This window comes from Sciurus carolinensis, chromosome 15 (genome assembly GCF_902686445.1).
Source record: "Sciurus carolinensis chromosome 15, mSciCar1.2, whole genome shotgun sequence".
Classification (NCBI taxonomy): Eukaryota; Metazoa; Chordata; class Mammalia; order Rodentia; family Sciuridae; genus Sciurus; species Sciurus carolinensis.
In genome coordinates this window covers 54,767,514-54,781,833 of record NC_062227.1, presented here as the reverse complement: position 1 = coordinate 54,781,833, position 14,320 = coordinate 54,767,514, and the positions used below count along the sequence as shown (strand labels likewise).

The window sequence follows — 14,320 nt, the reverse complement described above, 5'->3', positions numbered from 1 at the left end:
CAGGTGAATTAAAACATCAAATGAAAAAGGTGGAAAAAAAAAAAAAAAACCCTGCAATTTTTATAAGATAATGGAAATATCTTCAGGCACTCTGAAAAATTTCAAGATTCAGAAGCACTATAAAAAAAGACTGATAACTGCAATAAGATTAAGAACTTCAGGGCTGGGGTTGTGGCTTAGTGGTGGAGCGTTTGCCTAGCATGTGTGAGGCACTGCATATAAATAAGTAAATAAAGTGAAGGTCCATCAACAAATAAAAATATTTAAAAAGAACTTCACATAATGATGAAGGGTATAGTTAAGTATAAAAAGAGTAACAGTTATTATCATTCTCAAGTAGTATGTACTGCACAAAATTGTGTGTGCTATACTTTCATACAGCTGATGGCCTGGCAGTGCAGTAGGTTTGTTTATACCAGCATCACCACAAACCTGAATAATACATTGTGCTGAAATGTTATCATGGCTTGAAGTCACCAGACAATGGGGATTTTTTAGCCCCTTCATAATCTTATGGACCACTCCTGTGTATGCTGTTCATTGTTGACTGTATTGTCCTTATGTGGAGCATGACTATATAAGTTGATAGTACAACAGTTTTTCTCTTCAGACATTCAAAAACTTTGCTTCAGGAATTTAACACACCCTTTTTTTTTTTTTTTTTTTTTTTTTTTTTTGTGGTACTGGGGATCCGGGCCTTGTGCTTGCGAGGCAAGCACTCTACCAGCTGAGCTATCTCCCCAGCCCTAAAACACCCATTGTTAATGAGAGGTCCCTTGCAGATCTGATGGTTATCCCTTTGTAGTAAACTCATTTACAATCTTTATGTTGACTTCCATTGTTTTTGGTGTTGTGGAATGCTTAGTGGTGGGCCTGTTTTCATTCTTTCTGGAATGTTTTCAGTTCTAAAAATCTTTAGGGCTGGAGATTACCTTATACTTTGATAATATTTCCCCTCTTTGTGTTTTTGGGAGAAGTGCAAGTGTGTACTGAGGATTGAACCCAGGGCCTTGGCACATGCTAAATATGCACTCTGCACTGATCTACACCCTGAGTCTTTCTGTGAGACTCCTAATAGGTGAACATTGGATAACTCGATAATGGAATATTGACATTTTGTTTACATCCTGGGAGATTTCCTTGACTTTGAAGTTTTCTGTGGAATTAATTTTAGTAGTTATATTTTTTCTTTGTTAAGAGTTCTACCTTTGTTTTTCTTGTTTTAAGAAATAGTAACTCATTCTAGATTTATGGGGCAAATACTTTGCTCAGTTGCTGAGTTTGACTTTGAACTCAGATCCTCCTGCCTCAAACTTCTGAGCTGCTGAGATTACAGGCATGTGTAAATTTCTTTATTTAGAGACAGGGTCTGGCAGAGTTGCTTAGGGCCTTGCTAAATTGCTGAGGATGGCCTTGAATTTGTAATCCTTCTGTCTCAGCTTCTGGAGTTGCTGGAATTGGAGGTGTGTGCCATTGTGCCCAGCCATTTTTTGAACTTAAATGATAGAATTGTGTAGTGTATAGATTTCAGTTTCTTCATATTGAAGTTCATTCTCTGTATCTGCTGGTTTTGCACCCACAGATACATCCCACGGTAGATTGAAAGTATTTGAAAATAAATTGTATATGTATGAATATATTGTTTTTCTTTTCTTGTCATTATTCTCTAAACAATACTATGTGGCAACTATTTGCATAGTATTTTTATTAAGTATTTTAAGTAATCAGTGTTGTAGATTACATCATGCAAATACTGTGCCATTGAACATAAGGATTGAGCATCTTTAGATTTTAATATCTACTGGTGTTCTGGAACCAATTCCCCATAGATACTGAAGGATGACTATATTCTGTAGTGTACTGTTGCTTCTAGCTTTTTAATATTTTTCCCTTCATTATTGGGATTAAATCTAAGGCCTTATACATATTAGACAAGTGCTATACTGCTGGATTGTATCCCCAGCCCTGTTTTTGACTTTTTTCCTGTTTGCAAGATTCATCCATTATCTGTATGAAGATGTTTCTTGACTTACTATGAAGCATTGATAAATGCATCATAAATTGAAAATATCATTTAAGTTAAACATTTATTGCATAGAAAATGCATTCAATACACCTAACCTGCTGAACATCGTAACTTAGCAAGACAATATACTGTAGAGTGTCAGTTCACCCTCAAGATTGAGCTGCTGACTGGGAGCTATAGCTCACTGCCCAGCATTGTATATTCATACAGCATATCCCTAGCCCAGGAAAAGATCAAAATTTGAAGTACAGTTTCTACTGAATGCTTATCTCTTGCATCACTGGAAAGGCAAAAATAGGAAATTGAGGTCTAGTAATTAAGGACCATCTGTGGTTGTAGTTTGTTCTTTCCCTTTCACAAGCTCTGTAGTAGAGTTCCAGTTGCTCCACATCTTTGTTCACTCTTAATTTTAGATACTCTTGTGGGTATGTAGTGGTTTTGAGTTCCCCTAATGGATAATGATAAGTCCCTATCATCATTTTTGGCCATTTAGATATCTTTGTAAAGTGGCTTCCCAAGTCTTTTGCTCATTTCTATATTGAATCATATGACTTTTTTATACTGATTTATGCTGTAGGAGTTGATTATATTTCCTGGATACCATCTGTCCCCCTCTGTCTCTCTTTTTGGGGTGCTGGGGGTTGAACCCAGGGCCTTATGTATGTTAGGTGGGCCCTCTACCACAGAACCACATCCCCAGTCCCGGGATACCATCTCTTGCTGGTTGTTTTGCAAATATCTTGTGTCCTCAACCCTGTGAGTCTATTCAGAGTTCTACTTGACTTCTCAACCTTCATTGTCTTTTTCCCATTTCCATATACCTTCAGGGGAAAAGAAGCAACAGGAGACTCAGCTCTTTGGGGCTTGCTTTCTTTGTGGTGTCTCAGGTCCTTGACTCACTTGTAGCACTTTATGCCTTCCAATGCTTTATATTATGTTCAGTTAAGTTCTCACAGGGACAGTTGGTCTGAAGTCAAGTTATTCAGTCACTGAGAGAGAGAAGCAGGAAAAGTCCTGTGGAACTTGTGGTGGTTCTTCAAGGAACTTTTTGGCTTATTGGTCCTCTCTCAACTTTTAGAATCATGTTTTCAAGTTTTTCTGTCTCTGTCTGCCTCCCATCCCTCCCTTGGAGTTTTGATGGGAAATGCATTGAATCTGTAAATTTTTTTTTTATTGTTGTAAATTTGTGAATGTGTAAATTTGTAAATTTTTTTAAACCATGAACATTGTAATCTCCATTTGTTTAGGTCTTTTATATCTTTCGGTGAAGTTCTATAATTTTCAATTAAACTGTTGCAAGTATTTTCTTGGGCTTTATTTCTAGGCACTTTATAGCAGATTATAAATATTGGCTTTTTATAATTATATTTCCTACATTGCTGGTGTATAGAAGTACAATTTGTATAACAACCTTGCTGCACTTCTGGTTATGGTAAATTTTCTATAGATTTTCTTTGGATTTTTCTATGCAGATAGTCCTGTTTGTGATTAATGACCTTTGTTTTCTCTTGTTTGATTCTTACGCCTCCCCCCTGCCCCCTTGTCTTAATGCGCTGGCTAGGATCTTCAGTACAGTGTTGAATAGAAGCTATGATGAGGGCTTCCTGATCTTGGTCCTGATTTTAAAAGGAATACTTTCAAAGTTTCACAGTTAAGTATGACGCTACCTATAGGTTTATTGTAGAGAATCTGTTTAGGCTGAGGATTTTTCTTCCTTGGTTTGCTAATTTTTTTTTTTTTTTTTCAATCACAGATTTTCTGCAGATTTTGAGATTATTTTTCTATAATCTGTTAATGTAGTGAATTACATTGGTTAATTTTCTGACTTACTTAAACCAACATTCTGTTTGAAGTATAAATTCAATCCTGATCTGTTTCTTTTTTTCATTATTGAATTAAATTTGAAGATGCTAAATTTAGGATTTTTATTTCTAATAATAAGTACCACTTGCCTGTATTTAAAACACATACCTTTTTCTCTTCTAGAAAAATTTATATTAAAGAGAATGATGTGTTTCTTAAATGTCTGATAGAACTTGCTTGTAAAATTGTTAGTAATGCTGGGCATGGTGTGGTACACTCCTGTAATCTGTGACTTAGGAGGCTGAGGTGGGAGTACTGCAAGTTCAAGGCCAGCCTCAGCAGTTTAGTGAGACTTTAAGCAACTTAATGAGACCCTGTCTCAAAATAAAAAGGGCTAGGCATGTGGCTCAGTGGTAAAGCACCCCTGGGCCTCAGTAACCACCTCGCTTCCTCTGCACCCTGGCAAAAAAAAAATAATTGTTAACTAGACCTTATGTGTGCCATGTAAGCCCTCTACCACTGAGTTACTTTCCTAGCCTCTGGTGGTTTCTTTGAAGGATGCTTCTTAACCACTCTAGTTGTTTTGATTATATAGTTCATATTTTCAATTTTCATACCTGTTTTGGTAGGTTATACTCATAAAACTTGGTTCATTTCATACACTCTTGAATTTATGGCATTAAGTTGTTAATCTCTTACTTTGTAGTACTTGTAAATAATATCCCCTTTATCTTTTTTTAAATACCTTCTTATTTTAAGCTAAGACCTTGCACATTTTCAAGACTTTTTGGAGAATATTTGGCTTTGATAATATTCTTTACTGTGTCCTTTTCCCATTTCATTAATTTATTTTTTATGATTCTTGTTTTCTAAAAAGTTAAACGCCACCTGTTAACTTCAGCATTTTAGTATAGACTTTTAAGATCAAAGATCTTTATATTGCTTCTGCATCACCCAAGTTTTGATATGTAGTAGTTTCACTTGTACTTTTGTTTTTCTCCTGTGAATTCTTTTGAGTTATTTAAAAATTTAATTTATAAGCATGGGGAGTTCTACTAGTAAATTTGGTTATTGATTTATACACGCATTGTGTCCAGGCAGCATGGTCTATATGATACCAAGTCTTTGAAATCAATTGAGACTACGGGGTCAATTTTTACTTTTTTTTTGTACTAAGGATTGAACTCTGCTGTGTTTAACCATGGAGCCACATCCCTAGCCCTTTTTTTGTATTTTATATGGAGACAAAATACTCAGGGACTCACTGAGTTGCTTATGGCCTCACTAAGTTGCTGAGGCTAACTTTGAACTCTTGATCCTCCTGCTTCAGTTTTTCGAGCTGCTGGGATTATAGACATGCCCCATTGCCCAGCTACTTTTTATAATTTTTGTTAGTATTTTAATTATGTCATTAAATTCTTATGTTTTTTTTTTTTTAAAGAGGTATGTTTGTCTTCTAATTGTTTTATTTAGTTATGTCTTGTAGTTTCAGCAACTGTTAAAAATGTTAAATTGTTACTAGGACTTGAAAATTTAAATTTATTATATTTTCCTACTGAATTAAACTTTTTTCTTTCTTCCTTTCTTTCTTTCTTTCCTTTTTTTTTTTTTTTTTTTGTACTGGATATTGAACCCAGGGCACTTAAGCACTTATCCACATCCCCAGCTCTTTTTAATATTTTATTTAGAGACAGGGTCTCTCTGAGTTTCTTAGGGCCTTGCTAAGTTGCTAAGGCTGGCTTTGAACTGAGATTCCACTGCCTTAGCTTCCCAAGCCTCTGGGATTATGGGCCTGTATCACCTTGTCCAGCCTGAAACTTTACTCTAAGTATTAAATATGTACCTAGAAATGCCTTTGTAATAAATACTGTTAGAAATTAACGTATCTAGATTATTTTTCTTTTGGACAGTTAATTTTATCTGATTTTGAAAATTCCCTCTCTCTACATTTGTGTTCTTTTACTTTGATTTTATCTCGTGAATATCATGCTGTTGAATTAAAAATTTAAGTCCGGATACTTTTGGTCTTTGTAATTTTAAATTATTTTAATTGATAATTGTCGGTTCACTTGCAGTTGTAAGAAATAGTAGAGCCATCCCATGTATTCTTTATCCTGGTGTCCCTGATTAGTAACATCTTGTAAAATTGTAGTACAATGTTAAAACTAGGATATTGGCATTGACAGAATCAAGATACTATTTTTATCCCCTTAATAATCCCTCATAGTGTATTTTAGTCACATGTATTTGCCTCCAGTACACTACCCCTCAACCCCTACTCTCTGCGAACCATGAATCTGTTCATGGCGTGGTGACACACACCTGTAGCTCTGGAGATTGAGGCAGGAGGATCGAAAGTTCAAAGCCAGCTTCAGCAACTTAGGGACCCTGATCAACTCATCAAGACTGTCTCTAAATAAAATCCAGGAAAGTGCTGGGGATGTGGCTCAGTGGTTAAGCACTCCTGAGTTCAATGTCTGGTACCAAAACAAAACGAATATTACATAAATTGAATCATGTAGTGTGTAGTCTTTTCATTTTCACTCTTTACATTCAGCAGAATTCTCTGGAAATTCTTCTGGACTGTTATGTGTGTATATACAGGTTGTTCCTTTTTATTGCTGAGTAGTAGTCTGTGGTATGAATTTACTATCATTCATCTATGGAAAGGCATCTGAGTTAATATAGTTTTTGGCTTAGTTATGAATACAAGTTTCATGCACAGTTTTTTTTTTTTTTAATAACCTTTCATTTCTCTGGGATAAATGCCTAGGAGTACAATTACTGCATTTTCTGATTGTTTTATGTATAGATTTTAAAGAACTTGCTAAATGTTTTCCAGAGTTGCTGTACCATTTTACATCCCTTCCAGCAATGTATGGAGTGAACCAGTTTCTCTACATCCTTGCCAGCATTTGGTGTTATCACTGTTTTTCATTTTAGCCATTCTGGTAGGTATCCAAGTGATAACTTAGTGAGGTTTTAATTTGCACTTCCCTAATGGCTAATGATGTTAAACATTTGTATATGCATATTTGCCATCTCTATATCCCCATTGATGAAGTGTCTCTTGCATGTCTTTTGTCCTTTTTAAAATTTTTGTTTTTTTCTGTTGAATTCTGAGAATTCTCAATATATTCTAGATACTCATCTCCATCAGTTATGTAGTTTGCAAATGTTCTCTGAGCCTCTTGACTGCCTTTTCATTTTTTAAAATGAGTTTTTTGCAGAGTACAAGTTTTAATTTTGATAAAGCCCAATATATCATTTTTCTGTTATTACTCTTATAGTGTTTAATCTGAGAACTCTTGGCCTAGACCTTCATCTTAAAGATATTTCCATTAAAATTTTTTTGTAGTTTTTTTTTTTTACATTTGTCTTTGATTCATTTGGAGTTAGTTTTTGTAGAAGATGAGATGTAGATGGAAGTTTGTTTTACATCTATAGATGTTTTCAGTACCATTTGTTGAAACCATCTTTACACATTTTATAACTTTGTCAAAAATTAGTTCGGCATACTTGAGTGGTTCAATTTCTGAACTTTCTATTTTGTTCCACTGAGCTATGTATGTATCTTTTCTCTAAAACTAAACAGCCTGATTACTGTAACTAAGTTGTAAAATAATGCATGTACTGATCCCCCCCACCTCCTCTGGGGCTTAAACCCAGAGCCTTGTGTCCTTTACCACTGAGCCACATCACCAGTCCTTTTTATTTTTTCAGACAGTGTCTTGCCAAGCTCAGTTTGGTCTCAAACTTGTGATCTTCCTGCCCTAGCCTCCTGAGTTGCTGGGATTGCCAGTGTTCACCACCACACCTGACACTTCCTAGGGTTTGGATAGGTACTATGTTAAACCTGTATATCAATTTGGGGAGAATTGATATCTTTAGGTTAAGTCTTCTAGTCCAAGAAGAAGAATTCATTTGTTTGGTTCTTAGATTTCTTTCACCAGTGTTTTGTGTTTTCAGCATGCAAGTTCTATACATGTTTTTAAAATTTTTACATACATATTTTAATTTTCTTTGGGGTGATTATGAATGGGGTTATGTTTTTAACTTGTTTCTACTCATGTTTACTGTTTGTTTATAAAGATGTGATGATGTGGCTAGTTTTAGTTTTGTGTTCCGTCACCTTGCTGAACTCACTTATTAGTTCTAGGAGTCATTTCGATTTGTTGGCATTTTCTATATAGACAGTCATGCCAAAAGTAAAGAGTTTTACTTTTTTTTTTTTTCTTTCCAACCTGTTGGACCTTTTATTTCCTTTTCTTGTCTTTTTTTTACTAGTTAGAACTTGTAGCACTATATTGAATAAGTGGTGAAAGTAGTCATCCTTGCCTCATTCCCAACATTAGTTATGGTGAAAGCATTAATTTCACCATTAACCATGGTAGGAGAGCTAACTTTTTCTTTTTCTTTTTTTCTTTTTGTCAATGCTGTTTATAAAGTTGAGAAAGTTCCCTTCTGTTTCTATTTTTCTGAGGGTTTTTGATCATGATTGGGTGCTGAATTTGTCAAATACCTTTTCTGCATTGATTGGTTTGATCATACATTTTTTTCTTTTTTAGCTGATAATATGTTGATTTCAAACAGCAAACCATTCTTTCCAACCCTGGCATAAACCCCATTGGTCACGTGCATTATTCTTTTTATATATTGCTGAATTTTATTTAATATTTTGTTAAGGATTTTAGTATCTGTATTTAGGAGGATGTTGGTGTGTGGCTTTATTTTTTGTACTGTCCATTTTGCTTTGGTTTTAGGGTAATACTGGGTTCAAAATGAATTTGGAAGTGTTTTAGCTCTTTTCTGAATTATACATAGATATTATGTAGAATTGGGGTTTATTTTTCTTTGATAGAATTCTCCAGTAAAATCACCTGGGGCTAGGAATTTCTCTTAGGAGTTTTAAAATTGTGAATTAAGTGTCTCCTTAATTACAAATTAGAAGTGTATTTAAAAGATCCGTTTTATCAACTGTGTTTTGGTAGTTTGTATTTTTCAGGAAATTGGTCCATATTACCTGTATTGTCCAATCAATGAGTATAGAGTTGTTCTTCATATTCCTGTATTATCTTTTTGATGTCTGCATTTTCTGTAATGATGCTCCTAATCTTGTTTTTTTAGTAGATAGTTTTATTTCTTTTGATTTGTTGGGGTTATCAAAAGATGCACTTACTTTAACCCATTTTATTTTGTGTTTTCCTAATTTGTGTTTTGTCTTTGTTTTCCTATGTATTGTTGGTTTCTTTTTCCTCATTGCCATGCTTTTCCCACTTAACTAGTTATGAAATTATGTTTTTGCTTTCTCACAGTCTCTTGATATTGTCTCAATTTATCTTAATTTTTTTTTTTTTTTTTTGGTGGGGAGGTACCGGGAATTGAACCCAGGGGTGCTTAACCACTGAGCAACATCCCCAGCCCTTTTTATATTTTACTAAGAGGCAGGATCTTGCTAAGTTGCTGAGTCTGGCCCTGAATTTGCTATCCTCCTGCCGCAGCTTCCTGAGCCACTGGGATTACAGGCATGTGCCACCATGCCTCATTTCTCTTAAAATTTTGATGTGTGTCAGTCTAAAATTTTCTTTTCTCACCTGTAGAACACTTTAAACTGCTTACTACCCTACTAGTTTACATTGTTGCCCAGAATTTTCATTCTTTCTGCAGCCTCATAAATTTGGTATTGTACAATAATTGTTTAGGCTAAATCCTCTCTCAGGTTTGTCATTTTCTTTGCTCTTCATGGACATTTCCCCTTTTGCACCTGTCCCCATCTCTGCCTCCCAGGGCCTTAGACGTGCTAGGCAGATGTTCTGCCAAGCCATATCCGTTTCCCCTCCCTTCTGCTATCTCATTATGCATTTTTCTAGCTTATTCTGGTTCATCAGTGGTTGGCTTTTTGCTTTACCCCCTGTGTGTTAGGTCTGCTTTTCTTCTGGGAACTTCTGCATCAGCTGTGTTCTGTGCTTGGGAATGTTTTTCCTCAGATATCCCTTGGGCATTTTCTTACTCTTTGTTCATTCAGTTACCCTTTCACTGTGATCCTCCTACTATAAAATTGCAAATCCCTTATCTGTTAATTTCCTATTTGCTTTCACTGTTTATTCATTGATCACCACCTGCTGTATTATACATGCTGTTTATTTTAAGTTTGGTCTCTTATGCTCTCCATCTACTAAGTCATTCATTGAAATTTTACTGATTTGTTTTTGTATTGGGGATTGAACCCAGAGGTGTTTTACCATTGAGCTACACCCAGTCCTTTTTGAGATATTGTGTGGCTAAATTGCTTAGGACTTGCTAAATTGCTGAAACTGGCCTCAAATTTGCAATCCTCCTGCCTCACCCTCCCAATTCTCTGGGATTATAGGTATGCACCACCATGCCCAGCAATACAATTGATTTTAAAATGATATGAAATCTGAAACAGTATTTAACAGAAGGGTTTTGTTGGTTTAATGCTATTGATCCTAAATTTCAGTGGATTCTCTATTTCCAATATAAACAGTCCTGTTTGTAAATGTGACTAAAAACCTTTTATTGATTGGTTGTATCACTTAGAATAATATTGAGTGATAAAACAATGTACATTTTAAAGACCTTGACTTTATGACAATGTTTATTTTTTGGGGGTGAGGAGGTGGGTACCAGAGAGTTAACCCAGGGGCACTTAACCACTGAGCCACATCCCCAGCCTTTTTAAATTTTTTGTTTTGAGGCAGGGCCTTGCTAAATTGCTGAGGCTGGCCTTGAACTCACATTCCTCTTGCCTAAGCATCAAGTCTCTGGGATTATAGATGTTTACATTCCTGGCTTAGTTTTCATTCCTCCCTCCCTCCCTTCTTCTCCTCCCCTCCCCTCCCCTTCCCTCCCCTTCCCTCCTTCCTTCCCCCCTCCCTCCCCTCCTCCCACTGAACCCAGGGGTACTTACCACTGAGCTACATCCCTAGCCCTTTTTATATTTTATTTAGAGGCAGGGTCTTACCAAGTTCTTCAGAGCCTCACTACATTGCTGAGACTGGTTTTGTACTTATGATCCTCCTGCTTCCCTCCTGAGCTGCTGGGATTACAGGTGTACCCCATTGCACTGGGCTTAATGTTTCTTTTTTTTTTTCTTTCTTTTTTTTTTTTTTTTTTGCGGTACAATGTTTCTTTTTTAATAGGATATTTGCTATTGATTCTGATAGCTACCATTATAGATACCATTAGTCATGTTAACAGTTTCCTATTATAGCTGTTTGAGAGGTTTATTAGAAATGAATAAAATTTTATCAAATGCCCTTCTAGCATTTATCTAAACAATTCGGACTTTTCTTTCTTGAACCAATGCATCTTTTTTTGTTGTTGTTATTTCCCCAATATTCTCTAAGGGCAATCAGTGAGTTTTTAAAATACTGTTATGAATACAGTTTATTACATATTTAGTATTTGAATCTAATGCAGTTATTTTTATTTATTTATTTTTGATGCTTATTTCAGATCTTAGACTGTTGGGATCACATTCTAGATTTTTTTCTTTGTTCTTCTGACAAGATCCTTGTACTCTTGGATAAATTTCTTGCCTTTTTTTTTTGTATGATAAAATAGTTTAGGTTGATTTTGTATGCATTTTCTACCCCTGTCCTCTAATCCAGCATTTCCCCCAAGGAGCCGGGTTCCTTTAATGGAAAATGTCACTTGGATCACAATCTTCCCACCCCACTCCCCACCTTTAAATAGACTGTCATATTTTGTTTAAGTCTATACTACTTTGAGATTTGTAGAAAAGCTTGGAAGGTAGAACAGAGAGTCATTGTATGACAGATACCTACTTTACCCTGTTGGTTACATTGTTACATTTCCAGAGATAAGAGAATTGCCCATGTACTCAGTACTGAACTTCAATAGTGATCAACTTGTCTTTTTTTCATGTAGATCCTTATCTATCTGCTTCCTACAAATTATTCAAAAGAAAATCACATGTTTTGTCCTGTGTGACTGCAAGGATAGCGATTACCCTGCCCAACTTGCTCTTGCTAGGCAAGTACTCTGCCACTGATCTCCTACCTGTGTAGAGATCATCTAAACCAAGAGCTTTACTCAATTTATGTTAAATCATTCTTATATTCCTTGCATAAACTGTATCAGGTATACATACAGAAAACATTGTTGATGTGTTAATATTGGTTTATAAATGATACCACACTCTTAAATAAAGATGTTTATTGTTTTAATATTGTAACAGTATAAGCAGTATTAATATGATTTGTCACCTTCCCTCAGTAGTTTCCCCTCCCCTGTATTATACCTTGTGTTAGTTAACTTGCCCTTGCCGTGATAAAATGCCTTAGATAATTAATTTATAAGGAGAAAATATTTATTTTGGCTCATGGTTTCAGAGGTTTTGGTCCATGTTCACTTGGCCCCATTGCTTTGGGCCTGTGATAAGGCAGAACATTGTAGCAGGGGAAGCACATGGTGGAACAGTTTTGTTGTACATGTGGCAGCCAGGAGCTAACAGAGGAAGGAGCCCAGGGCATCAGAGGCATGCCCTCAGTGACCTAATTTCTTTCTACTAGGTACTACCTCTGAAAGATTTCATCATCTCTCAGTAGTGCCACAGTAAGAGGAGGGTCTTCTGTGAGTAGGTTTCTGGAAGGACTTCGTTCAGCTACAGGTCTCTCTCTCTCTCACTGGATGGTATATGTGTGCTGTTGGTCAGTCTGACCCATGTGGTTTACCTCTAAATTCAGAGCTGACTGAAAATCACATTAGCAGGATTCATGAGGAATCAAGTGGTTAAAAATATTTATTAGATCTTTTTTTTTTCTTTTTTTGGGTGCTGGGGATTGAACCCAGGACCTCGTGCTTACAAGGCAAGCACCCTACCGACTGACCTATCTCCCCAGCCCCTATTAGATCTTGTTGAATAAATAGAAGATGAGATGTGAAGCAGGGACTGCCTTTATTTTATACCCAGGAGGAGTCAGTAGTTTGGGATGGAGGGTAATCTTGTCCTTTAGTCGACTACCCATTCCAAAGGTCTTTTTCTCATTTCAGTATCCAGCTGGGATTTTTAATCATTTTGGAAGTTTGACTGCTAAATAAAATGAATGTGATTTTAGCTTTAATACTTTAAAATGTCATTTTCTTATTATGTTGTCTGTATCCTGATGTTTGAGTTGGGGTCAAAAAGTCTGTTGGGTTTTGGATCATGGTTATGTCTTGATTTTGTAAATTTACTATTTATACATGTAACCACATCTAATTTTTTGTTAGGTTAATTAGTGATAATTTTGTGACCACATGCATTATTAGGCTAGGTTTTGAAATGAACATTTAATTGGATATAGAATCCATACTCGTAAATATGGATTTAGTTAAAGCATAATTAAATAATGAATAAGCTAATAGACACCAAAAGATTAGATTACCAGAATGAAGAGTATAACAAAATATATGTAACCTGAATAATTTTTATGGGAGAATGGGTTTATGGATATTAGTGATTATCATGTGAAAATGCTGGTTACTAGCACATGACAATAGAGGAAAAAATGAGATTTTATAGTATATTTTAGGTAGGATTTTTGTGTTTGAAGATGATGGTTGGCTAATTTTTTTTTCTCTTTCTTTTTTAGAATATGGTTTCTAGTTTTAGGGTTTCTGAACTACAAGTGTTACTAGGCTTTGCTGGGCGGAATAAAAGTGGACGCAAACATGACCTACTGATGAGGGCACTGCATTTATTGAAGAGTGGCTGCAGCCCTGCGGTTCAGATTAAAATCCGAGAATTGTATAGACGTCGATATCCACGGACTCTTGAAGGACTTTCTGACTTATCCACAATCAAATCATCGGTTTTTAATTTGGATGGTAACTCCTCACCTGTAGAACCTGACTTGGCTGTGGCAGGAATCCACTCATTACCCTCCACTTCAGTTACACCTCACTCTCCGTCCTCTCCTGTTGCTTCTGTGCTGCTTCAAGATACCAAGCCCACGTTTGAGATGCAGCAGCCATCTCCTCCAATTCCTCCTGTCCATCCTGATGTGCAGTTAAAAAACCTGCCCTTTTATGATGTCCTTGATGTTCTCATCAAGCCCACAAGTTTAGGTAAGTGTTTTTCTGGACAAGGAAGTGAACAAAACAAAGAGGCCTTCAACTACTGATTAGTGATTTGCTGTTAATACTACAAAATTGAGATATGAATGTCAAATGTTTAAATGTATGGGTAAAAAAAATTAGCAACCATAAGTGAAGTCTGACATAACTATTTGTATCATTCAAGTGTTTTTTTTTTCTTGTGATCTTTAAAATTGTGATAGACTACACATAATATAAAATCTACCATCTTGACTATTAGTAAATGCAGTTTAATGGTATTGAGTACGTTAGTAATCTTGTGCAGCTGTAACCAGCAGCCATATCCAGTACTCTTTATCTTGTAAAACTAAAACTGTACTCATTAAATGATAATTCACCATTCCCCTTTTTTCCACCTCCTGGCAG

At 35.8% G+C, this 14,320-nt stretch overlaps 1 protein-coding gene across 1 annotated transcript in view; it reads left to right on the top strand.

The window, feature by feature from the left end:
- The window catches only part of Pias2 (protein inhibitor of activated STAT 2), an 89,789-nt gene that overhangs the window by 6,685 nt on the left and 68,784 nt on the right, over window positions 1–14,320 (top strand). Inside the window, 1 exon segment of the mRNA XM_047526228.1 lies at window positions 13,450–13,924. Within this exon segment, the coding sequence (XP_047382184.1) occupies window positions 13,450–13,924 (475 nt within the window).